Consider the following 27,024-nt stretch of genomic DNA (forward strand, 5'->3'; position numbering starts at 1 on the left):
CTTATCGTCTAACGCATCTGCCTATCGTCTAACACGTCTACTTATCATGTAATACCATTGCCTAGCGTCTGCGTCTATCACACATGCCTATCATCTAGCGCTTGGCCTATCGTTTAGTGCTCATGCTCATCGTGTAGTCTATCGCCCATCGCCCGCGCATCGTCTAGTGCTCAGCTTATCGTCTAGTGCCCGCTCAATGCTTAACGCTATCGTATAGTGCTATCACATAGCGTATCTCTTTACATCGCTTAACACCGCGCGCAGTTACACGATCGTCTAGCGCATTCCTCAACATCGCCTCAAAGCTATACGGTCGCTTTCCTAGCGCCTTGCGCTCAAGCTTCTCTCGCTCTCTCCCCTCTTGCTCACCCAATCTCAATGCATGAACAACTTGGGCAATGCCTCTTGCCAACGCCTTGGCCAACATACGTCCAACCTCACAAACGCATGGTTTCTTTTGACTTCACACTTAGCCAAATTTTCACTAGTTAAGGCTTATCTCAAAGCTACTAATCACATCTATTTAAACACTTAGAAATTTCATTCTCTTCAACATAGGATTTAACTTCCACTTAGTTAATTCCCTTAATCACCTACTTAAGTAGGGAAATTGAAATACAGGTTTCACAATTATCAATGCCTCTCCGCTCTCACTCACACAATGTTCATTTAAAGTATAACATTAGTGTATCAACAATATATGAATGCTCATTAAAAACTAATTTTAAGTATATCATTAGTGTATTAATAGTATATCAAGATTCATTCTAAAGAAAGTTTCAAGTACAATATTAGTGTACTAATAATATATCAACATTAATTCAAAATTCATTTCAAGTATAGCATTTGTGTATCTTTAGTATATAAGTACTTAACAATACATTTGCAATTATATTAGTAGTATATCAACACCTATTAAATTCAATTTAAAGTGTACATAACATTAGTGTATCAATAGTTTGTCGACATTTATTTAGAATAGTTTCCAACAAAATTAATTGAACCATAATTAATTGATGATAATGTGATGCTAATGTACAAAAAAAAAATAATAATAATATTCTAAAGCAAACGAATAACAACTCAAATTAAGTACACAAATACTAATAAATGCACGATTAGTCATAGATAAATTTGATATATGAAAGGTAAATTTGAAAAATCAATTATATAATTGATATAATTTGTAATGGGTATATTAGTTCAACTAATATACTAATTACTATATATATTAAATTTAAAGTGTATATATATTATTGATATAAATTTGATACACTAGTTGAGGGTAAAAATGAAAAAAAAAAAAAAAATCATATTTAACGTTTGTTTGCCATACTTTCAAATTCCAAAATTTTGTTACAAATTTAAGAATGCATTTTTCTAATCTTGTAGATGTCCCACTTGAAAATACATGAACTAAATTATTAATTTCATGGAACTTTAGCCTAAAATTAAAGACATTTAATTTTTATTAAAAATATAAAGTCAACCATAGAAAAAGAACAAGAAAAGAAAGGAGAGGACAAACCTCATCCAACCAAATTGATTACACAATGTATTGTATTTAATAACATTGAACTCAATTATTTTTTTTTTTTTTAAGTACATCAATTTGGGGCTGAGGATTAGAGGTTTTTTTTTTGGATCAGCCCGAAAAAGTCGAATTGGTCAAATCTCAATCTTGTTAGTTTTGTGCAAGGGTTCCAACCCAACCCAACACTTGTATCTTCGGGTTGGGTCAAGTTGAGTCAACTCGATCTCATTTTTTCTGAACCCAAGAATGGACCGAAATACAATTTTTCAAAATTTTCAATGCAACCCAACCAAAAAAAAAAAAATCTATCATATTTTTATCTTTTGGAATAAAATTCAAACAAAAAAATGTGGATAACGGTCATTTTCAAAATCTCTCTGAGAAAGTCAGAATATCGCTTTGCGTATTCGAAAAACTAACAATGAAATCCGTAAAATAAACAAGTGATCATCTCCACGTTTCCTTTTCAAGAGTCATCTGTAGTTTGATTTGAAAATTTAAATTGATTATATCAATCTCTTCTTCATCCTGATCTCAATCATTTTTTCCTCCTTTTCAAACTCCAATGGCGTCGACCGAAATCATTCCCGTTATCCAACATCCTTCTTCTTCTTCTTCTTCTTCTTCTTCTTCTTCTTCGACCACCATCTCCGCTGTTGTACACACAATGCTAATCAAAGAATATGGTAATAAGGATGGCAATCAACATCCCTTTCTTCTCCACCTCACAGGGCAAGCCACCACTGCCGCCGCCAACTTCAGACCGCAAAGACGGCGGCAAGTTTCCCGAGCACTGGTCCACAATGTAGGGCGTGCTGTGGCCGTCACATTTCTTGCGGTGCGTTTATGTTTCAAAGTTCTGCAATGCCTTTGGTACGTTTCTCAGAATTTGCCATTCCTTCGGTATTTATAAAGAATTGTTTTCCCAACTGTGAATTTGTAATTTTCGGGAGGAATGGAATGATCCTCTGCATAAAAGAGAAAAACATTTGCACCAGTGTGGTGCTTGGCCACCAATACACCGACGATCAAGTAAGGTATCATTTAAAAAGCTAGAGAGAGAATTTTGGATGTATTTGAGTGTATTTCAAATTTCATGAACCTTATTGATTATATAAAAATAGGTTTCGTAACGATTATTCCTTAATTAACTTCTCGGATCATTAATCAAATCTTTACTAACCGTAGTAAATTGTTAGATTTATTTCACAAGTGATCCAAGCATGTGCAAGCTCTATAGCTATCCCTATGGATTGGCCCCTATACCTAGGCATTATGGCTTTATGGCCAATCCTATGGACTGGTCTCCATACATAGCCAAAGAAACGTTTTATGGCCGACCCTATGGGTCGGTCTCTATACGTAGACAAATAAAGCTATGGCTTGATGGTGGGTCAATTTCCACACTTGTTCAAATAAATTTATGGCTTTATGGGTTTGATCAGTCTCCATTCTTGGCCAAATAAGTTCGTAACTTTTTCACCCACAAGAGCAATTATGCTGGATACAGTTCCTAAGATGCTATAATCGTATTTAACTTTGTGTCATTCTCATTTAGTATTTTAAAGGTGTTTGAGATGTAATTGGAATCTCCTTCACTTTACCCTTCTGCGATATCTTTTCAATTCTGTTTAATGTAAGTTAAAGTTTCCTGATCTAGATTTGGATTCAGGATAGGCTACAAATGGATAGCAAGAATTCTATCCCTTGGATGTTATGTGGCTTTTATTTCCCCTGGTGTACTTCAAGGTCATTCCCTATGCCTCTTTTGGACATCTTAGCTTAAGTTAATCAGTGCTTGTACCATTTCTGGATTACAAACAGTGAACTTCTACATTGCAGTTGCATATTATTATCTTTACTGTGGCCAGATTCGAAGAAGCATAAAGTATGGCGATCAACCAAGAAATAGGTAGGATTTGTATCTTTTAGTCATTTCATATGGTTGTTGTCTCTCATTTTCTGTTTTTTGTTTCCAGTTCCCCTTCACGTAGACGAGTTTGAACTGTTACATGTTTCTCATCTCATTTTTAAGAAATGTTTCCAAAATTGTTTGGTAAATTCTAGAAACATAAAAGATGGTTTCTTGTTTATTACTCTAGTTTTCACAAATTTTCGGAAACATAAAACAAAATCAGTTAATCTGTTTATTTCTGTGAATCATGTGGCTGATTGGGTGATTTGTTTTATCCAGGTTGGATATATATCTACCAAAAACTAGGCATGGCCAGAAGCCAAAGCCTGTGGTTGCATTTGTAACTGGTGGAGCCTGGATTATAGGGTGACCGATGCATTTTCTCTCTTCTCTTCATGGAGTAAAAATGAATACATGATAAATATTTGATGATGCCTGGATTGTAGAAGGACAGGACATCCTTTTCATATAGAAAATATATCGTACAGAAAATTTTCCCATGTAGAATACAACAAAAGAAATACCAAATTCTCAAGATTTAACACTTTAAAGTAAGTGAAAGTTGCATTTGATGAATTGTTGATATTGAAATTTGGTACCAAATGTGAATGTGTAATAATTGGGAAGGAATCGAACAATTGTCTTAGAAGAAAAGAAAATCTATCACCAATGTGGTGCTTAGCCACTGGCACTTGGACGATCAATTTAGTAATAATTTAGAGAGCTAAGAGAATAGAGAACTTAGAGTATTTCCAGCATCCCTCAAATGTTGAGCCCTCTTGCTTTTGTAGAAAAATTGTTTTGTAACAATCACTCGGCTAATTAATCTCTTGGATTAATAATTTTACTGCTACTAACTTAATCTAGCCATTATGAATAATCTTATTGGCAGATTCAAGCACATGTAATTGGCCTAGACAAACACTTGGGCATATAATTTTCCCATCATGCCCAACCATATGAGTTGAAATCCATGCCTTCTTTAAACTTCCATGGGGGTTGGTCTTCAGTCTTCACAGTGTTCATTGATTTTTTGGTCCATCTTTTGAGTTGATCTCTTTATGCCTTCTTTAAACTTCCATGGGGTCGGTCTTCAATCCGAACCATCTTATGGTTGTTCCCATTCGTTGGGTCCATACTTATCTAAATAACTCACTTTGGAATGAAACATTGGGTCATTCTTGTAAGGCTAGATACAATTCCCATTGGTCAGGTCCATACTTAGCCATATTCTTTACCCCTAACTCAAATGGATACTCTCAAAGATTTAGCTCTTAAGGAGAACAGCCTAACCGATAATAAACAGGCAATAGAAAATGCAGAGAGAATGGTTTCTTCTAATACAACAGCTGAATAAATGTTAAGAATTTAACTTTGATTCTAATTATTTACATAAGCTTAGTTATTAAACCAAATTACTCGATATGGGAGGCTGAAGTTCATGACAATCTAATGGCAGTTGACTCTAGTCTGATTGAATGCTTCTGGTAGTTGATTCATTTCCAGATCATCATAACATGTTTACTTCAAAATTCAACTATCTATTTTCTGTTATATATAGTTCCACATTTTGAGAAATGAATTTATCTGTGCAGTTATAAAGCATGGGGTTCTCTTCTTGGATCACAATTATCAGAGAGAGACATTATAGTAGCCTGCCTTGATTACAGGTAAACCGATGTAATGTATCAGTAGATAAAAAAAAAAAAAAAATTCCTGTCAATTGAAACATGTGATAGGTTGAATTATTTGATGAAATATGATTAATTTATATGATATTTTGTGCCAAATTATATACTAGAATTTTAAATTTTGACTGTATTCACCATAGCATCTAGCTTCATGAAACTGTTTTCTTAATTAGCTGAAGTTGATGAGATGGGATAATGATAATGTTACACCTTACTGTAACAGACTTCTTAACACATTTTCTTGGAAATGTGTCGTAAAACTGTTCATTATCAGCCTCAAGAACAAGTATTACTTATTCCCTATACCTATCCTGTATCCATGACCTTCTTTCAGGTCTTAAAGGTAAGTAGGTGGCATAATCTATCATAATCTATCATTAAAACCAGCACAATTTATGTCTCATTGGTTCTTTTGGATAAAGAATGCAATGTATATATTGGACCTCCTTATTTATTTATTTATTTTTATTTTTTTCCAGGTTGACATGTTGGTTTTGCAATGCTAGGCACATGATTTATGATTTATTAAACTACTACTTAAATGAATAAAATTAAAAATGATTAAGTATGTAAAATATCTTTCTCCTTAGTTGTCATTGCTTCTAGTCCAGATGAAAAAGACCAAGTAAAGACTACTAAGGAAAAGAAATTTATATACCTTCTCAAATTTATTTCAATTATTGGATATGACTCAATTGGTTAGGTGGGAGATAATCCTCTTTACCTTTACTTTTCTCATCTCTATCACCTTTCTCCATTCTATATTGTAATTTGTGGGGGTTCTGTTCTCCGTTTCTTGGGAGATTTCAATTTGTATAACTTTGATTTCGATGCTTGTTGTGTGATAGGGAAATGTTGATTGTTCTTTCTTACTCTTTCACTGGTTGGGACTTGTCGTCTGTCTTAGGAACAGGCCAAAACTGGAAAGAAGTTTTCTTTTCAGATCAATTTCTCTTTTTTCTTTGTGACTTATCCTTCCATTCCCTACTTGTATTTGTTGGAATATCTTGAATCTTTTATTTGACACTTCAAATGACCAAGTATAGGGTCTCGTTAAACCTTAGAGTCTCACCCCTGAAACCTAAGTTATTTTGTATTCGGCATATTTACATTATTTACATTTTTGACCCTAAGGTTTAAAGAAGTACGGTGTATAAATTAAACTCTCTGACTAGAAGTGCCTTTGTTCAGTAAGTTATTTTATTCTCTCTAATGAAATTGTTCTGTCTCATCATCGTGAATGTCGCTAACACACTGTTAGTGAACCATGTAAATTTATGTGTTGATTCTTTACTATTTATGCTTTTCTATTTATCACTAATTTTCAATTTCATTATAGTTTTCCTTGTCACGAAGAATAGAACTTTTAAGGTCAAAATTTAATTTTCTCCCTGTAGGTCCTTCTCTAGACACCATTGATCGTATAGGAAGCCTTTGGGGCACGTTTGAGCTTCCCTTGTAATAGGTTATGTCATTTAACGATGATGGAGGTCCTGTTTCACTTGTTATTCAAGATAGAGCTCTTAGGTGTATGACCTTATTACTTATTTTTTGGAATATGACTGCAGAGAGACAAGGAGAATTTTCTAAATTGTTCATTGAGTTCTTTGAGGGAAGTGTTGGCTAGTTAGGTTTAGTACTTTTATTTGGGTTTCTATTTCTTAGGAGTTTTTGTAACAATCCTTTGGCTATCATTTTTAACTGGAGCTCCGTTTTGTGATCTTTATTTTGATTTCCTTGTACAAGCTTCTTTTGTAGTGTATTTTTCTTCTTTTTTGTATTATTCGATTGTATCCTTCCAATTTATCGAAATAAAATATTTCCTTTCCATTGAAAACAAAAAAGTCATTACTTCTTGTCAGTTTATTATTATTATTATTTTGCCAATTACCTGTGACTTTTTTATGGATTTTTAATAAATTGAAATTGTTATCTTTATTATATCCGACTAATCATTTTGCTTAGAAGATTCTTAGCATTTTATTTGAACAATCCTCTGGTAGAAATTTCCCCCAAGGAACCATGAGTGATATGATAAAGGATGTTTCTCAAGGCATCTCATTTGTATTCAATAATATTGCCGAGTATGGCGGCGATCCTAACAGGTAATATTTATTGCCTCTACTGTATGTTTGCATCCCCCACTTGTGGAAATTGAATCTTACCTGCCTATATTTTTATTTGGCCATTAGGCAAAATTTAGGAGTATTTTTGCCTTTCTCACCAAAAAGTATCATGTTTAGGTGTAACATAATACGTGCTTTTGAAAAAGATTACAAATTAAAGTACCTCAACGTGCCACAGAAGAAAGCACTTGTGGGGTGTTTTTGACCTAACTACTTGACTGGGAAGCACTTCAAAAGTACTGTAACAGTGTAGCCCAAACATCAAAGTGATTAGTTACTAACCATTTGCACTTTAGTGTCAAGTGCTAACTTATTATTTTTTTTATTAACTCCTCGTGAAAGGTTGTATCTTTGAACATACTTGTGACTTTTCATACATTAATAATAAAATTGTTTCATGTTTAAAGCTAAAACACTTGGTTTAAAAGCCCTCTCAACACACCTTTAATTCTGCTGATATTCTAGGATTTATCTAATGGGACAGTCAGCTGGTGCACATATCGCTGCTTGCACACTTATAGAGCAGGCAATCAAAGAAGCTGGTGGTGAGAGCGTTTCTTGGAGTGTCTCCAGGATAAAAGCTTACTTTGGTTTGTCAGGGGGGTAAGTACTATTTAACTCTTGTAGGGACAATTCTAAATGCATATAGAAAGGCCATTTCTTTATTTAAGGCCATTTCTTTACTTCCCAATATATTTTTCTGGCCATTGATAGGAAATTTAGTTTACTGATAGGCCACCAATATTATTTCAGTATGGAAGAAGGAACAGGGGTAATAAGGGAAAGATAGGTAATGGGGAATATGCTTTTGTTGAGGAGAAGGGGACCACCTCTCTTGGGGACCATTTTTAGTTAGTTAGAAGAATTAGAAGAGGAATAAAAGGGGGAAAGTTGAAGGAAAAAGGGGTGGTCATTTTGATTACGAAAGTTGGTGGGAAGGGCTTTTCTCTCAAAGTGGGATGGAGGCAGTAGTTGATTTCCGTCATTTGCAATTTTTCTTTGTACTTGTTGATTTGAATTCAATAAATTTTCACTACCAGTTTGGTATTCTATCAAATTGGTATCAGAGCATTCACCTGGGAAAGAATATCATCAGATGGCTCAAAAGAGATTTGAAGAGAAGTTGGAGTTGTTGGATCAGGAAATCTCTGGATTACGAGCGGAGATGCAGAAACTACCTACGATTGAAGAGAACTTGGAGGCTCTGGCCAAGAGTATAGATCGACTTGGAATACAGGCAGAGAAACATCAGAAGATGTTGATATCGTATATGGCTGAAATGGCGAAAAGTGCTGATTATGGAAAATCTCCTCCTACCTTGTACATATGATTTTATTCCCTACAATTAGATTTTATTTTTATTCTTACCTTATATACATTTTTTGACTGTTATAGATTTTTCCATACTTAACTATCATAGTTGTATATAAAAGGGATACTCCCTCTTGTAAAATAATCACAAGAAAAAAAAGAAAGAATTATGTATTCCAACATGGTATCAGAGACATCTTTTTGAATTTTTTCTATTGGTTTCACGTCTGAAACCCTAGAAAAAAAAAAAAAACAGAACGTTGAAATCACAAACATACCGTTTTCTTTGAAGCAGTACATCAGATTCTTTGGAGCTTTACATCCAAAGCAAACTCGTACTCCAACTCTCACGAACGACTGGTACTAATCGAAACATTCCCAACCGTTGTACGTACTCCAACCGATTCTTTGATCGACGACCACGAAGCTCGTTCACCAACCGATTCTTTGAAACTTTTATATTTGAAGTCGATCAACTGTGGCTCAACGACCGTGGTGTGCCAATACTCGTAAGCGTCTCCGTTCGTGGGTGGCCGCCGATCGTGGATGCAGAGTAGGTGTTGAACCAGGTCGGATCTCGTTAAGGAAAAACGGACGAAGTCTGCTCGACTTTAAACCTACTCAAGTTAGTAAATTTTGATCGGGTCGGGTCTGGAGCAACTCATTGAAATCGAGTATGGAGCAGTAACCAGGTCTGGAGCAGGTTTAATCGAGTCTGGAGCAGCAATCGGGTCTGGAGCAGTGTTTTTCGTTTTTTTTACCTAATCGGGTCGATAAACCAGGTCTGGAGCAATATTTGACAAAAACCGGGTCTGAAGAGGTTTTTTATCAGTTTTCATTTTGATTTTCCCCTATTTCATCCTTAGTTTCTTATTTTGCCAATCATCTATTTTTCTATGGCATCCATAAATTCTAACAATACTGAAGGGATCATTCTTCCAATCACTAATCACAAATTAAATGGAAGGAATTATCTACATTGGTCACAATCAGTCATGATGTTCATATGTGGAAAAGGAAAGGAAGACTACCTGTCAAACAAATTTCCTATCCTAGACCAAATTGATCAAAGATACAAAATATGGAAAGCGGAAAATAATATGGTTATGTCATGGCTAATCAACTCCATGACGACAGAGATTGGTGAAGGATTTTTACTCTTCTCAATTGCAAGCGAAATTTGGAAAGCAGCTCGTGAAACTTTTTTTGACCAAGAAAATACTGTAGAGTCATTTGAAATTGAAGGAAAAATCCATGAGCTACAACAAAGGGATATGCAAGTCACTTACTATTTCACTCAACTATCTCGCCTTTGGCAGCAACTGGATGTTTTTGAAAGCCATAAGTGGGAGTGCACTGCAGATGAAGCTACATTCAAAAAGATAGTTGAAAAGAAACGAGTGTTCAAATTCCTGCTTGGGCTTAATAAAGAACTCGATGAGGTACATCGTAGAATCTTAGCTATTAAACCATTACCTAACATCAGAAAAGTGTTTGCAGAAGTATGAAGAGAAGAAAGTAGGAAGAAACTAATGTTAGGAGTGACTGCAAGCTCTGAATCTGAAGGATCAGCCTTACTTGCTCGAAACCTTGGTAATGAGGTACGTACAAATACTCATGATAACTGTTACAATCGAAACCAGAATTACACAGGAACTGAAAATCGGCAACGAAAACCAAGACCATGGTATGAACACTGTAAAAAACCAGGACACACTAAAGAAGTGTGCTGGGATATTCATGGAAAACCTCCAGATTGGAAGCCCAACAAAGGTGCAGGAGACAGACGTGGAAAGGCATATCAAGCAAGTACATCATCAGAAGGTAACGTCAACCTTGAATATAATGTGTTTACTAAGGAGCAGTTGGACCTTCTCCATAAATTATTTGGCCAACCGAAACCTACTCAAAAGACATCAGAAACTAGCATAGCAATAGTGGCACAATCAGGTAACTTTCTCTGGGCCCTTAATGCAATCAAAGAAAATTGTAGTACTTGGATTATTGACTCTGGTGTATCAGATCACATGACAGGTGACATCTCACTTTTAACTAACTACACATACTGTAACAGTCAAATTACTGTAAAAATTGTCGATGGTACCGATTGGTAATATGCTTGTATCTAAAGATCTAGTATTAAAGAATGTGTTGCATGTCCCAAATCTTAAATGTAATCTTCTTTCCATAAACAAACTAACATCTATGAAAAACTGCAGTGCAACTTTCTACTCACATAATTGCATATTTCAGGATTTGAATTCGGGGAAGATGATTGGCAATGCTAAGAAAACCCCCGGTCTCTACATACTAAATTCTCTTAAGCCACAAGTTAAGGAGTTAGGTCTTAGCAAATCTCATTTTATTTCTAAAGACTATTATGATAGTGCATCTAGTACATCTAATTTTGTTGTCTCTAAAGATAATTATTTTAGTACATTTACTTTTGTTGCTTCTAAAGACAATTATGATAGTACAATAATGTTATGGCATAATCGTTTAGGACATCCCAATTTTCTATATTTGAAACAAATATTTCCAGATATTTTCAATAAAAGTTCGCAGGTGTTTCAATGTGAGTCGTGTGAAATGGTAAAGTTGGGTCGATCCTCATATCCAGTAAGTGCATATAAACCCTCTTATCATTTTTCTATGATGCATAGAGATGTTTGGGGACCTAGTAGAGTTTAGAATGTAACAGGAGCTAAATGGTTTGTTTCATTTATCGATGATCACACTAGACTTGGGTTTTTTTAAAGAAAGAAAAATCTGAAGTTAGTTCCATATTCCAGAATCTATTTGCCATGATTCACAATCTCTTTAACACCAAAATACAAATCCTTCACACTGACAATGCTAAGGATTATTTTAATAATTCCTTAAAAAAAAATTTAAACGAAAAGGGTATTGTCCACCTAAGTACATGTCCTAACACTCCCCAGTAAAATGGAATTACGAAGAGAAAAAACAGACATCTTCTAGAAGTTTCTAGAACTTTAATGTGTCACGCCAACATCCCCCATTGTTTTTGGGGAGAAGCGGTTCTAACAACCACCTATCTTATTAATAGAATGCCCTCTCGAATATTAGGCTTCAAAACCCCCTTACAAAAACTTAAGGAAATATTTCCTCATGTTAGATTATTTTCTCAAGTCCATTTAAAAATATTTGGTTGTACAGTTTTTGTCCAAGATCATAGACCCAATAGGAGTAAGTTAGATCCCAAGGCAATAAAATGCATCTTTCTCAGCTATACTTCAAGCCAAAAGGGATACAAATGCTATTCACCAACTACAAAAAGGTTCTATGCATCCATGGATGTAACCTTCTTTGAAACCCAACCTTACTTCAAAAAGCAAGACACCACTGAACCTTCCACCCTCATAGAAAACGGAAAACTTCTGGAAAACGAAGGAAACCAAAAACTAGATCTCATTGAAGAGAGCGCTCCGTATGTTCCCTATATACATGAAATAGATATTCCCAATCAAGGCCCCCACCGGAAAGTAGGAAAGAGCCTATAATCTATACTAGAAGGAAGAACACCCTTGAACGTACACCAGTACTCAATCAAAATCCAATCGAAATATAGGAAAATCATGCCTCTAACTCCACAACTGAACTCCTTACCGAAGAACACAACTAAAAACATTGATCTTCCCATTGCAAAACGGAAAGGGGTAAGAACCTGTACGATGCATCCCATCCAAACCTATCTGTCCTACAGAAACCTTTCTCCTACTTTCCGGTGGGGCCTTGTTCTTTTCCAAGGCCTTTATTTCGTCTAATAAGCTTGCTTCCAATTAATGTCCTTGAGGCTTCATAGACATTGTTTGAATGTAAACTTGGATAGTGTAGTTGTGAATGTTTTCAAATCAGGCCCCCACCGGAAAGTAGGAAAGAGCCTATAATCTATACTAGAAGGAAGAACACCCTTGAACGTACACCAGTAATCAATCAAAATCAATCGAAATATAGGAAAATCATGTCTCTAAACTCCACAACTGAAACTCCTACCGAAGACACAACTAAAACATTGATCTTCCCATTGCAAAACGGAAAGGGGTAAGAACCTGTACGATGCATCCCATCCAAACCTATCTGTCCTACAGAAACCTTTCTCCCAAGTTTAAAACATTCACAACTACACTATCCCAAGTTTACATTCCAAACAATGTCTATGAAGCCCTCAAGGACATTAATTGGAAGCAAGCTGTATTAGACGAAATAAAGGCCTTGGAAAAGAACAACACATGGGAAATAACAAACCTACATCCAGGAAAGAAAACAGTAGGATGCAAATGGATCTTCACCATCAAGTACAAGGCTGATGGAGAAATAGATAGGTTCAAAGCTAGACTCGTCGCCAAAGAATTCACCCAGTCCTATGGCATTGACTATCAAGAGACATTTGCCCCGATGGCAAAATTAAATACTATTCGTGTCTTGTTTTCCTTAGCTGTGAACAATGATTGGGTTCTTCACCAATTAGACATAAAAAATTCCTTCCTTAATGGAGACTTAGAAGAAGAAGTGTATATGGATATACAGGCCGGTATAGAATCAACTCAAACCATAAATAAGGTATGCAAACTCAAAAAATCCCTATATGGCCTAAAACAATCCCCTAGGGCGTGGTTTGATAAATTATCAAGAGTAGTAAAGGAAAATGGATATTTACAATGTCAATCTGACCATACTCTCTTCGTCAAACATTCTTGCACGAGTAAAATAGCAATTATCATTGTCTATGTAGATGACATTATTCTTACAGGAGACCATGAAGAAGAAATAAGAAATCTAAAACTTCTCTTAGCCAAGGAATTCGAAGTAAAAGACTTAGGCAACCTTAAATACTTCCTAGGAATGGAAGTAGCCCGCTCAAAAACAGGCTTAAGCATTTCTCAAAGAAAATATGTCCTTGACCTGTTAAAGGAAACTAGAATGCTTGGGTGCAAGCTTGCTAATACTCTAATTGACACAAACAATCACATAATCAAAGAAAACAATCACAAAATGGTTAACAAAGATCAGTATCAAAGGCTAGTTGGAAAATTGATTTACCTAGCTCACACAAGACTTGATATCTGTTTTGCAGTTAGCTTTGTAAGTCAATTTATGAACAGTCCAACAGAAGACAATATTGCAAGCTGTATACAGAATACTCCGGTACTTGAAAGGAACTCCAGGAGAGGGATTATACTTCAAGAAATCTAAGAGAAGAAATATCGAAATCTTCACAGATACCGATTGGGCAAGCTCAAAAATAGACAGAAGGTCAACTTCCGGATATTGCACCTTTGTTTGGGGGAATTTAGTCACCTGGTGAAGCAAGAAACAATCTGTAGTATCTAGGAGCAGTGCCGAAGCAGAACTAAGAACTCTAGCTCAAGGAATATGTGAAGGAATGTGGCTCAAAAGCATTCTATCTAAAATCAAATAAGAAGGACCAATGGAGGTACACTGTGATAATCAAGCTGCTATCAGTATCGCCAAAGACCCAGTCCATCATGATCGCATAAAGCATGTGGACATTGATCAACACTTTATTAAAGAAAAAATTAAAAACAAAAGCATCTCATTCAACTACATACCTACCAAGAGGCAAATTGCTGACATACTAACAAAAGCCTTATTCAAGAATATGTTTGAAGACTTAAAAACCAAGCTGGACCTAATCAACATATATCGCCCAGCTTGAGGGGGAGTGTTGATTATGGAAAATCTCCTCCTACCTTGTACATATGATTTTATTCCCTACAATTAGCTTTTATTTTTATTCTTACCTTATATACATTTTTTTGACTGTTATAGATTTTTCCATACACTATCATAGTTGTATATAAAAGGGGTGCTCCCTCTTGTAAAATAATCACAAAAAATAAAAGAAAGAATGATGTATTCCAACAAAAAAAAAAAGAAAACAACAACTACGGAAGTAATTGAGGGATCAAAGAACGAACAGGCAGCCGAGGAGATAAACGGAATGACTTCGGATGTGTTGAATAACACGGCAAAAACGGGAGACGAAGAAGCAGTGAGCGATCGAAGCAAATTTAAGAAAGTGGAGATGTCGGTATTCAGCGAAAAAGATCCATACTCATGGTTATTCAGAGTTGATAGATATTTTCATATACATAAGTTGACGGAGTCGGAGAAGATGACTGTTGCTGTGATAAGTTTCCCTTTCAGCCAGCGAGAAGAAGGACCAAACGGCGCAATTCTGACTACTATAACCACGCTGCCTGTATGAACAAACAAACTTTGCAGAACCGTTTCACCTAATCGATCGTGGTGAAGTCAGCAATGGATTCGGCGGATCATCCACGTCACGAATTGGATGGCTGGCCCAATTCTGACTAGTTCTCCGCACTACTTTTCCGCTGTTATAAAATACTCTTATGCCTATTTAGTGAAAAACTGGCAGGCTCTGGCTACCTTGCGGAGAAGTGAGCTCGTTTGTATCCACAACAAAAGGCACTCGAAGGAATTTCTCTTTGCTCTCATATTCCTGAACCGACATCTGACCCATTTTAGGACCAGCCCAGGGTTCGTCGATTAGCGTATTTTCACACTTTCGAGTGATTCTCCCGTCGAGAGTCGCTTTGAAAGTATTACCTAAACTCTTTCGATGGAGTAGTCTTAGATTGGTATCGATCCAAATAAGAATGTGAGCTGTTCTAAGATTGAAAGGATTTGAAGCAACGCCTTTTGGTTCGTTTTCATTTGTTGAGAGGAGGATCAATTTGTGGAAGATTTCTAGCAATAAAACGACCGTGGAAGAGTATCGTAACCTATTCGACAAGTTAGTAGCGCCTTTGCCACATCTATCGAACGAAGTCCTGGACGAGACTTTTATGAATGGCTAGCACAGTGGGTCAAGGCAGAAGTGGAATGTTGAGAACTCGTTGGGCTGGCGCAGATGATGAAATTGGCCCAACGTGTTGAGGACTGTGAGAAGGCGAGGATTGAGTCGGGCCGAGCAAAATCACATGAAGGTAAGGCCCAAACCTTGAATAACCCTACTAATAATAATATTGTTGGTAAGGTAAATAGTGTTGGAAATATGAAAGAGGGAGTGAAATTTAACAAAATAACTCTGATGGGAACTATTACTCTGCAAGGGGTAATGATGGGAGAAAATCGGAGGGAAGGGGCATCTAGACGGTTAATTGATGCTGAGTTTCAGGCCAAGAAGGAAAAGGGATTATGTTTCAGACATGATGAACGATATTCAGTGGGTCATCGTTGCAAAGGGCGAGAACTCAGAGAGCTGCGATTATTAGTTGTGTACGTAAACAGGGAGGAGATGGAACTGTGTGAGGAGGACGATTTGAAAGAAGAAATAACTGAATTGCAAATGATTGCAATGGAGGATAAGTGTTGACGATGGTGGAATTATCAATAAACTCGGTAGTAGGATCGACCAATCCGCGAACTATGAAGCTTAAAGGAGAAATAAAAGGGGAACAAGTGATAGTGTTGATTGATTGTGGAGCAACACATAACTTCATATTTGAAAAGCTAGCGAAGCGATTACTGTTGATGGTGGTGGAGACTTCAAATTATGGAGTTGTTTTGGGGTCAGGATCAGCAGTCAAAGGGAAGGGAGTTTGTTAGGAAGTGGAGCTAAAAGTTGGGTAATGGAGGTTGAGGGACAGTTTTCTACCCTTATTAGAGTTGGGGGGAGTGGACGTCATTATGGGAATGCTGGGTCACATTCATTGGGTAGGGCTGAAGTGGACTGGCGGAACTTAACCATGACTTTCAATCAAGGTAACTGTAAGGTGACACTCCAGGGAGATCCTAGCTTGACTAAAGATAGAGTGAGTTTAAAAAGCATGATGAAATCCTGGTTAGAAGAGGATCAAAGGTTTTTTATCGAATGTAGAATGATGGAAGGAGGGGTATCTATAGCAGACGGGTATGGGATAAAAGAGGTGTATATGATATCAGAATCCATACCCTCGTTGTTGGATAAATTTGAAGATGTCTTTGATTGGCCAACGGAATTACCTTCGAGAAGAAGCATTGAGCACCATATACATCTAAAGGAAGGAACTAATCCAGTGAACATTAGGCCTTACCGTTACGCTCACCAACAGAAAGCAGAGATGGACAAATTAGTGCAAGAGATGTTAGCTTCGGGGATTATAAGACCAAGTACGAGCCATATTCTAGCCATGTTTTGTTGGTTAGAAACAAGGATGGGGGCTAGAGATTTTGTGTAGATTGTAAAGCTCTTAATAGTGTCACAATCCCAAATAAATTTCCTATTCTGGTAGTAGAGGAGTTGTTTGATGAATTGAATGGAGCTGAGTTATTTTCAAAGTTAGACCTGAAATCAGGGTATCATCAAATCCGAATATATCTGGGGGATGTGGAGAAGATAGCATTTAGGACCCACGGGGACATTACGAGTTTTTGATAATGCCTTTTGGACTTACCAATGCTCCCTCTACATTTCCAGCTCTAATGAATACTATTTTCAAGCCCTATTTACGACACTTCGTATTAGTATTTTTTGATGATATATTGGTGTATAGCAAGAACTTGGAGGATCATTTACATCACTTGGAAGTAGTGTTGACTGTTTTGAGGAAAAACTAGCCGTATGCCAAGCCTAAGAAGTGTTAGTTTGCATGGGAACACATAGAATATATGGGGCATATAATTTCAGGAAAACGCATAGAAGTTGATTCAGAAAAGGTAAGAGCTATTCTTGAATGGCCAGCTCCCCAGACTATCAAGGAGATTTGTTGGTTTTTGGGTTTAACTAGATATTATAGACATTTTGTTCAAAATTATGGAAGTACTGCAGCTCCGTTAACCCATGTATTGAAGGGAGGAACATTCCAATGGAATGAGGATGCTCAAAGGGCGTTCGAGAAACTGAAACGGACCATGATGACTCTACCAGTGTTAGCACTCCCTGTCTTTAGCTTGCCGTTTGATGTAGAAACTGATGCTTCAGGCTATGGTATAGGAGCTGTGTTAGTACAACAGAAACATCTAATTGCTTTTTATGGTCACATACTATCAATGAGAGATCATGCATATCCAGTGTATGAAAGGGAGTTATTGGTAGTGGTTCTAGCTGTGCAAAGGTGGAGACCATATTTGTTGGGAAGGAGATTTGTAATCAAGACTGATTAGAGGGCTTTAAAGTTTTTGTTGGAGCAGCGAACAATATAACCTCAACATCAAAAATGGGTTGCTAAATTGCTTGGATATGATTTTGAAGTAGTTTATCGACCCGACTTGGAAAATGGTGCAGCTGATGCTTTATCTCGAGTAATGCCTACGGTATAGTTGGCATCTTTGACAGCACCTACGCTGTTGGATCTTGTTGAAAAATAGAATATTTGCCCTAGGGGCATTTATGTCTTTTCATGTATTCCCTAGGGTTTAATCTTTTCTATTTAAATTGTAGCCTCTAGGCATTACTTTGTAACACATTATTATAATAAAAGTTCTCTGCACCGTGGATTTTTCTCCCTGTACTAGGGTTTTCCACGTAACAAATGTGTACCATTTTCTCTTCTCTTTACTTGTCATCATGGTATTAGAGCAAGATGAAACCCTGGCCACCATTGAGGAAAACCCAACAGGAGAATCGCAAGGGCCATCTGACACTACAAACATAGAAATCGAAGTTGTCGTTAAAACAACCATGGAATGGTATTTTCAGATGATGATGCCTCGATTTCAGGAGATGATTGGATCAACCATTGACAAGCCGCACGGATCAAGCTTCGGATCGCACGGGTTTGCTGATTTCGGCCCTACTCTGCCGCACGAATAGGTCGGATCGCACGAGTCAGCCACCTATGGAGATGATCGAAAAAACCAGCAGATCTCGGTCGAGTCCGAGCTGTACGCGTCGATCCTCGCTGCCAGTGTTGAAGCCCAGCCAGACACTTGCGATGTTCCAGCCGCACGCAATACCCAACTACCGGTGCTCGAGGTCCAGCCGCCCGCGATGTTCCAGCCTTCGATTTCTAATGTCCAGCCACCCACGAAGTCCCAACTGAACACGGTGTTCTAGCCCTCATCATTCCAGCCGTCAGATGACACCCAGCTGTCGTTCCAGCCACACGAGTTGAACAGAAGACTGTTGTTCTAGCCGCACAAGATGAACAGAAGACCGTTGTTCCAGTTGCACGAGATGAATGAAGTTAGACAGCAGGCGTTGATATCCAGATGTGATACCTAGTTGCGTGAGTCAGGGTCGATCCGAGCCACGAGCTTCGATCTCTCAAGCCAAGTTCTCAAGCCGTTGTCACACATGGCTGCCGGAATCACTCGCAATTCCTTCCAATCGAGCGGTTCTAATCCTTTCCAGCCAAGCGGATCTAACTACGTTCAAGAACAGTTGGCCCAATTGCAGCTTCAGATTAAACAGCAGAATGTGTCAATACAGCAGCAGATGGCTAGTCTAGGAGAGGCGCTTGGAACTATGCCAAATGGCCAGGGAGAAATCTCTAATTGCTTAGCTTATTCAGAAAGCCCGGTAACCTCTTTCCCTAATTTATCTACAACTCAATTATTTTCTGGGAATTCTGCTACTTGTATTGTAGGAGAGAAATTAAATGGTCATAATTATTTTTCGTGGTCCCAATCTGTGAGAATGACTCTTGAGGGTCGTCATAAGTTTGGGTATTGAATAGCGAAATACAAAACCTAGACAAGGCGACCCTCAGGAACGCGTATGGAAAGGAGAGGACGCTCTACTTCGATCTATGTTAATAGGGAGTATGGAACCCCAGATTGGAATGCCCTCTGCTGTATGCTGCTACTGCAAGAGATATTTGGGAGGCTGTGAAAAAGTTGTACTCCTCACGACAAAATGGAGCTCGTCTGTAGCCGCATAACAAGTCCATGAATGTAAACAAGGGACAATGGACGTCACAGCTTACTTCAATAAGCTATCTATGATTTGGCAAGAGATGGATTTATGTCGAGAGAATTGAATTGGAGTTGCCGTGGTGGAGGAGTTTTGTACTATCAATCCGAAAGAGACAGATCGGGTTATGTGTTTTTGGTAGGATTTAACCCAAAATTTGATGCTGTGGAAGTCGAATTCTGGGAACTCCCCAGTTCCCTCCTTGATGGAAGTATGTTATGAAATCCATCTTGAGGAAGATAGGTCTAATGCCATGAATAACCCAGTAACTAAATCAACAGATTCCGCTGCATTTAAAGTGTCAGAACTGACAAACAGAATGGAAAAGTTCCTCCGATTCTGTGAACATTGTAAGAAACCCTGGCACACTAAAGAGCAATGCTGGAAGTCTACATGGTTGACTCCAAATGGTAAAAGACGACAATTAGGACCTGGACGTGCTTTAGTGAATCTAAGCTGGTCATCAACCACAGAAATCCAAAGAGAGTCAGAACGACTCTAGTACAGTGGGTTCAGTGCCATCGCACAATCAGGTACGCATCACTCTTGTGGCCTTGTTAGTATAAACGGTAGAAAACCATGATTCTAGACTCAGAGCTACATACATCTAACTAGCACGTCCGACCAACTCTTATCTTATTACCATGCTGGGAATGAGAGGATTAGGATCGCTGATGGGTCCTTCGCCCCTGTTGCCGGGAAAGCCGTTTTTATCACACCCTTGAGGTTTGCCCTCCAAAGAGTTCTACATGTGCCAAAATTTCCTATAATTTGCTATCTGTCAGTAAGATTAGCAGCGATTGAAATGTCATGTATTCTTTTTCATCGATTGTTGCTATTTTTCAGGATCTGAACTCGGAGATGATGATTGGCACTACCCGGCCATGATGGGGGCTCTTATTTCTTTACTGAAGATATTTCCTTAGGATTTGTGAAAGGACTAGTTCATTGTCTTCCTTATTTTTCTAATTTCTGAGACAGATTAAATGTTATGGAAATTTCGTCTCAGTCATCCGAGTTTTCATTATAATGAAATATTTATTTCCTCATCTATTTTCAATAAAATTAATGTTTTCTAACTTCAAATGTGATTGTGGTGTCCAAGTTAAACAAACTCGCGTATCGTTCAAACCCCAACCTTATAAACCTTTGAAAACTTTCACTCTTTTTCATAGTGATGTGTGGGGTCCATCTCCAGTTACAACCAATATTGGCAAATGGTGGTTGGTAACAAATAGACGACTCACAGTAGGTTTACGTGTGGGTCTTCTCCTCTTACTGACAAATCCGAAGTCACCTCTGTTTTCCAAAAGCATTTTCTACCATCTAGTAGAAACCCAGTTCAACTCGAGAATCACCATTCTTCATAGCGATAATGGTAGGGAATTCTTTAATAATAACCTTGGGGAATTCCTTGCCTCTAAAGGAATAATCCATCAAAGTTCATGTGCTTATACCCCGCAACAAAATGGCGTGGTTGAATGGAAAAACTGTCACCTAATTGAGGTTGCTCGGTCACTCATGCTATTCACGTCTCTACCGTCATATCTTTGGGGAGATGCTATTCTGATAGCAGCTCACTTAATAAACCTAATGCCGTCTCGGGTCTTAAAGTTCCAAACCCCTTTTGACTATTTCAAAGAGTCATATCCTGATAACCCCTGATGTTCCACTTCGTATGTTGTGTTTGTCCATATCCATGGTCCTAATCGAATCAAATTTACCCCTCGGGCTCAGAAGTGTGTATTTGTGGGGTACCCCCTTCATCAACGTGGGTATAATTGTTACCATCCTTCTTCCTGCAAGTATTTTGTCTCCATAGATGTCACCTTCTTCGAAGACCGTCCCTTTTTCCCCCGTAGTCCTCTTTCGGGGGAGAGTATAAGTGAAGAGTCCAACTGGGGTCTAAGTCCTTGCCTGCCAGACATTCCTGAGTCCATTCCCGACACAAGTGTCAATGCTCCTATTCTTCCTACCGAGCAAGTCCCATGGATCACGTACTATAGGAGGAATCTTAGAAAGGAAATAGTGCTACCCATCACTTCTCCGACTCCAGTACATGAGTCAGAATGATTGACAGGTCCAGGTATGAAGTCTTCTAGTCCTAATAATGATAACATATGTGGTGATAATGCTTGTGTTGAAAGTAGTGTAAGCAGAGACACTACCAAGAATGTGACTAATGTGGATACTGATCACCATGATAGTATTGACAGTAACAGTGACAGTACTGAGAATGTGGTTGATATGGGTGAAGGCAGTAATGAACCCCAGGTTTAGACTGAAAATGTTGAAGAAGATACAAATGAGACAAAGCAGGATACTGAGTATGATGATGAGAAGTCAGAAGATTAGAAAGACCTAGATAAGACAAAGCAAGATACTAAGTGTGACGAGAAGTCCGAAGAACAGAAAGATCATGATGCCTCTCTTGACATCCCTATTGCTTTAAGGAAAGGAACAAGGTATTGTACCAAGTACCCAATGCAGAGTTATATGTCTTATAGTAACCTGTCTCCGGTGTTCAAAGCGTTAACTACTACCTCGACACTATTTTAATATCGAGCAGCATATATGCAGCTATGGAAATTCCTGAGTGGAGAGCATCTGTCTTGGAAGAAATGAAAGCTTTTGAGAAGAACGACACATGGGAACAGGTCACTCTTCCTGAGGGACACAAGATAGTTGGGTGCAAATGGATGTTTACTGTTAAGTATAGACCTGATGGTACAATCGACCGGTACAAGGCACGGTTAGTGGCCAGAGGCTTCACTCAGAACTTTGGGATAGATATCTCAGCGACTTTCTCTCCAGTAGCAAAGTTAAATATAGTTCGTGTGCTCCTCTCGATTGCAGTTAATAAGAATTGGCCTTTGCACCAGTTTGATGTGAAGAATGCATTCCTTAATGGTGAATTAGAAGAAGAAGTTTACATGAGTCCGCCTCTAGGATTTGAAAAACAGTTCAGTCGTAAAGTTTGTAAACTGAAGAAGTCTTTATATGGGTTGAAGCAGTCTCCGAGGGCCTGGTTTAACAGATTTACTACATTTGTAAAATCGCAAGGGTACAGTCAGGGACATTTAAACCACACTTTGTTCACAAAGAAGTCTGTGTCCGGGAAAATGGCAGTTCTAATCGTATATGTTGATGACATTGTAATCTTGGGGGATGATGCTTCAAAAATAGACAGATTGAAGAAAAGGATGGCTGAAAAATTTGAGATCAAGGATCTTGGAAGGTTAAGGTATTTTCTCGGAATGGAGGTGGCCCGGTCGAAGGAAGGCATCTCTGTCACTCAACGAAAGTATACGCTAGATTTGCTTAAAGAGACAGGTATGACAGGATGTAAACCTGTTAATACTCCTATGGAAGCAAATACTAAGCTGAGTGATCTGAGTAGTAGTGCGCCAGTTAACAAGGAGAGGTATTAACGTTTGGTCGGGAAGCTCATTTATCTCTCCCATACGAGACCAGATATTGCACATGCAGTAAGCGTGGTTAGCCAATTTATGCAGTCTCCTTATGAAGAACATATGAAGGCAGTGGAACGAATTTTGAGATATTTAAAGGCTTCTCCAGGCAGGGGATTAATGTTTATAAAGTTAGACAGACGATGCATCGAGGCCTACACAGATGCTGATTGGGTAGGCTCAGTGGTTGGCAGAAAGTCGACATCAGGCTACTGTACGTTTGTTTAGGGTAACCTTGTTACATGGAGGAGTAAAAACAAAGGGGTGGTTATCAGAAGTAGTGTCGAAGCTGAATACAAGGAGCCTTGGGATATGCGAAGAAATATGGTTGGAAAAGGTCCTAACTGATCTTAACCAAAGTCATGATGGGCCAATGAAACTCTATTGTGATAACAAGGCTGCTATAAGCATTGCAAACAACCCTGTTCAGCATGACAGAACGAAACATGTGGAGATTGACAGACATTTTATCAAAGAAAAGCTTGACAGTGGAAATATCTGCATTCCCTACGTTCCTTCTAGTTAGCAGATTGCAGATGTACTCACAAAAGGACTATCTCGACAACTCTTTGACTCATGTGTTAGCAAGTTGGGTCTCGTTGATATCTACGCTCCAACTTGAGGGGGAGTGTTGAAAAATAGAATATTTTCCCTAGAGGCATTTTTTTCTTTTCATGTGTTCCCTAGAGTTTCATCTTTTCTATTTAAACCATAGCCTCTGGGCATTACTTTGGTTTTTTCTCCCTGTACTAGGGTTTTCCACGTAACAAGTGTGTGTCATTTTCTCTTCTCTTTACTTTTCATCAGATCTTGTAGTAATTCAAGGAGAGGTGGAAAAGGATTGTAAATTACAGGACATTAGAACCAAGTTGCAAAAGGATGTCGAGGGAGTTCCAAACTAGTCACTACAGCAAGGAGTACTGACGTATAAGGGAAGACCGGTGTTATCAAAGTCATCTTCTTTAATTCCAACAATACTACATACTTATCATAATTAAGTATTTGGACGACATTCTGGATATTTAAGAACTTATAAACAATTGACAAGGGATTATATTGGGAAGGGATGAAAAGAGATGTGAAGAAGTATGTATTGGAATGTATGGTGTGCCAAAGAAACAAGACTCTATCCTTATCACTTGCAGGCTTTCTGATGCCCTTAACCATCCCTGATATATCAATGGATTTCATTGAAGGATTACCGAAGGCCAGAGGTTATGATGTCATTCTTGTGGTGGTGGACAGGCCGAGTAAGTATGGACATTTTATAGCATAAAAAATCCCTTTAATGCAGAGACGATAGCTAATGTGTGTAGTAGAGAGGTGGTTAAGTTACATGGTTTTCCTAAAACAATTGTTTCTGATAGAGACAAGGTATTCATGAGTAATTTTTGGCAAGAACTTTTTCGTCTTTCAGGAACTAAACTGCATCGAAGCACCCCTTAGCATCCCCAAACTGACTGACAGACTGAAGTAGTTAATCGAAGTGTAGAAATTTACTCGCGTTGTTTCTGTGGGGAGCGGCCGAAGGAGTGGATTAATTGGTTGCATTGGGCTGAGTTTTGATACAACACTACGTTTAATATATCGATTGGCGTGACCCCTTTTCAGATTGTATATGGAAGATTACCTCCACCTTTGATATATTATGGGGATTCTTGTACTTCTAATTCTACTTTGGATCAGTAGCTGAAGGATCCTGATGAGGTTTTACGTGTTTTCAAGAGCACTTATGGGTGGTTCAAGACAAGATGAAGAAAAGTGCTGATCAAAAGAGGGGTGCTGTGGAATTTCAGGTGGGAGATTTTGTGTTCTTGAAACTCCGTCCATATCGACAAATCTCTGTAAGACAGCAATGCTACATGAAACTTTCTCCTAAATATTTTGGTCCATATAAGATTGTGGAAAGGATTGGATCAGTTGCATACAAGTTGGAGCTTCCTCCTTCAGCAGTTATACATTATTTTTTTCATGTATCTCAATTAAAAGGAGTTGTGGGACAACATTGTGAGGTCCAAACTATGGACCCATATCTCACTGAATCTCATAAATGGGTGACTGAGCCAGATGAAATATTGGTATACCGTTGAAATCCTTCAACTGGTGATTGGGAAATATTGGTGAGATGGAAAGGATTACCAAGTCATGAGGCAACTTGGGAAATTGTAGAAGATTTTAAGAAGCAATTTCTGAGTGTTTACCTTGAGGACAAGGTAAGTTTGGAGAAGGTAGGTAATGATAGGCCACCAATATTATTTCAGTATGGAGGGAACAGGGGTAATAAGGGAAAGATAGGTAATGGGGAATATGCTTCTGTTGAGGAGAAGGGGACCACCTCTGTGGGGGACCATTTTTAGTTAGTTAGAAGAATTAGAAGAGGAATAAAAGGGGGAAAGTTGGAGGAAAGAGGGGTGGTCATTTTCATTACGAAAGTTGGTGGGTAGGGCTTTTCTCACAAAGTGGGAGGGAGGCAGTATTTGGTTTCCGTCATTTGCAATTTTTCTTTGTACTTGTTGATTTGAATTCAATAAAATTTCACTACCAGTTTGGTATTCTATCATTTACCTGCCAACCATGAGTTTTCTGTATTATTTTAGCTAAGAGTTGAGGAGTATGATCACTGTTAAACAATCCCTGTCAATGTGCATGTGTACACATTCTTAGATTGTAGCAAGTGATAACTAAAGACTGTCTCCTCAGTGATTAAATGTATCAAATTCGATTACCAACTTATGTGTTAAGTAAACTTAAGGAACATTATAACTGGTCTGTGGCTGCAAACGCCAAGTTACCTGCGACAACCAGAAGTACGATACGCTGTTTGAGGACAATGGCTAGGGTTTTTTTCCCTGACACGAACTATGAATTTTGGGTAGAAATAAAATTTTAAAATTATTATAAGTGATCATAAATTAGGGTTTTTTTTTTTTTTTTCCTTTTGTGTGCCATAACTTTTCCAGCTCTATAGTTTCTTGTTTTATGAAACATCAACATCCATAAATAGGTACAATTTGATAAATCTGAAGGACTACTTTCATGGTCAAGGTCTTCACAGATCCATCTTTTTAAGGTAGACACATTCTTCTTATTCTTTTTATCCTACAATACATTCAATACATAAATTTATGACTTCTTGAATAATACAGCATAATGGAAGGAGAAGAGTCCCTGCAAAGATTTTCCCCGGAGGTTATTGTACAGGATCCAAAGATTAAAGATGCAGTTTCCCTGCTTCCACATTTGACTCTATTTCACGGAACTGCAGATTATTCCATACCATCAGATGCCAGGTAAATTTTCTTTTTCAGAAGTCTCGCTATATTTATGCGTGAGAAATGGAACTAAGTATGCATAAAATAGCTTTTAAGGTGTATTTTACTGCATTATTATATGAATGTAGAAGTTCTTTTGCCGGAAGTGCTTTTCTCCTCAGCCTCATCAGATTGTTCAATAGCCCAAAATCTCTTGTTTTAAAATCTTAGAAATTTCTCAATGCCAGTTTGAGAATTTAGCTCGTTATTTGAGCTTGCTAGAGGGGTAGAGGTATGCCGATATTTCTGCAGACATGCATAGCATTATTTTGGGTTTTAATTTTTGTGTAGTAAGAGCTTTGCAGAGGTGCTTGAAAGAACTGGAGTAAACGTTGAAACAGTTCTATACAAAGGAAAAACGCATACAGATTTGTTTGTCCAGGTGAGAGCAAAATATTTCTTTTATGCTTCTCTTGGTGCTGTAATAAAAGTAAATTGCATTACCCTTCTGCCTTTTATTTATATCACAAACATACTAAGAGCTTATAATGCCTAGATGTTGGGTTTTAAAAATTTTCTCAAATTCTAACATAGGATCCAATGAGAGGTGGTAAAGATCAGTTGGTTGAAGATTTGATTTTCATCATTAATGAAAATGATAGGGATGCACTTGCCACAGATGCAATGGCTCGCCAAAGGAGGCGCCTCGTACCGGAGTTATTGTTGAAGTTAGCACGTAATGTTAGCCCATTCTGATCTGCTAACTTGATTACTTTTTCTCAGTGGTGCTCTGTGTGTGTATAGCCAAATATATGTATAC

At 37.9% G+C, this 27,024-nt stretch overlaps 1 protein-coding gene across 3 annotated transcripts; it reads left to right on the plus strand.

Annotated features, from left to right (window-relative positions):
• Window positions 1-1,900: 1,900 nt before the first annotated feature.
• Window positions 1,901-26,987, plus strand: LOC120069611 (probable isoprenylcysteine alpha-carbonyl methylesterase ICMEL2). Of its 3 annotated transcripts, none has more exons than XR_005479593.1 (11): window positions 1,901-2,407; window positions 3,207-3,283; window positions 3,377-3,446; window positions 3,729-3,815; window positions 5,045-5,119; window positions 7,144-7,245; window positions 7,732-7,869; window positions 25,958-26,023; window positions 26,100-26,243; window positions 26,570-26,646; window positions 26,799-26,862. XR_005479593.1 is itself a non-coding variant. In XM_039021404.1 (11 exons), the coding sequence occupies exons 1-11, from the start codon at window positions 2,100-2,102 to the stop codon at window positions 26,958-26,960; spliced, it is 1,320 nt and encodes a 439-aa protein (XP_038877332.1). In that variant the 5' UTR covers window positions 1,907-2,099; the 3' UTR covers window positions 26,961-26,987. The 3 variants fall into 3 exon arrangements, 2 of the variants coding, with proteins under 2 accessions (XP_038877332.1, XP_038877333.1); XM_039021404.1 differs by having other exon boundaries at window positions 1,907-2,407; window positions 26,556-26,646; window positions 26,799-26,987; XM_039021405.1 differs by lacking the exons at window positions 3,207-3,283; window positions 3,377-3,446; window positions 3,729-3,815 and having other exon boundaries at window positions 1,908-2,407; window positions 26,556-26,646; window positions 26,799-26,987.
• Window positions 26,988-27,024: the final 37 nt, after the last annotated feature.

Source organism: Benincasa hispida, unplaced genomic scaffold, assembly GCF_009727055.1.
Source record: "Benincasa hispida cultivar B227 unplaced genomic scaffold, ASM972705v1 Contig514, whole genome shotgun sequence".
Classification (NCBI taxonomy): Eukaryota; Viridiplantae; Streptophyta; class Magnoliopsida; order Cucurbitales; family Cucurbitaceae; genus Benincasa; species Benincasa hispida.

What these genes read in the sequence shown, in the direction of transcription:
- LOC120069611 (XM_039021404.1), top strand. Translation starts at nt 2,100, where the DNA reads ATGGCGTCGACCGAAATCATTCCCGTTATCCAACATCCTTCTTCTTCT. An exon ending in TTCCCCTGGTGTACTTCAAG is followed by an intron (nt 3,284 to 3,376) that starts GTCATTCCCTAT and finishes TCTACATTGCAG; the next exon opens with TTGCATATTATTATCTTTAC. An exon ending in TACTTTGGTTTGTCAGGGGG is followed by an intron (nt 7,870 to 25,957) that starts GTAAGTACTATT and finishes ATCCATAAATAG; the next exon opens with GTACAATTTGATAAATCTGA.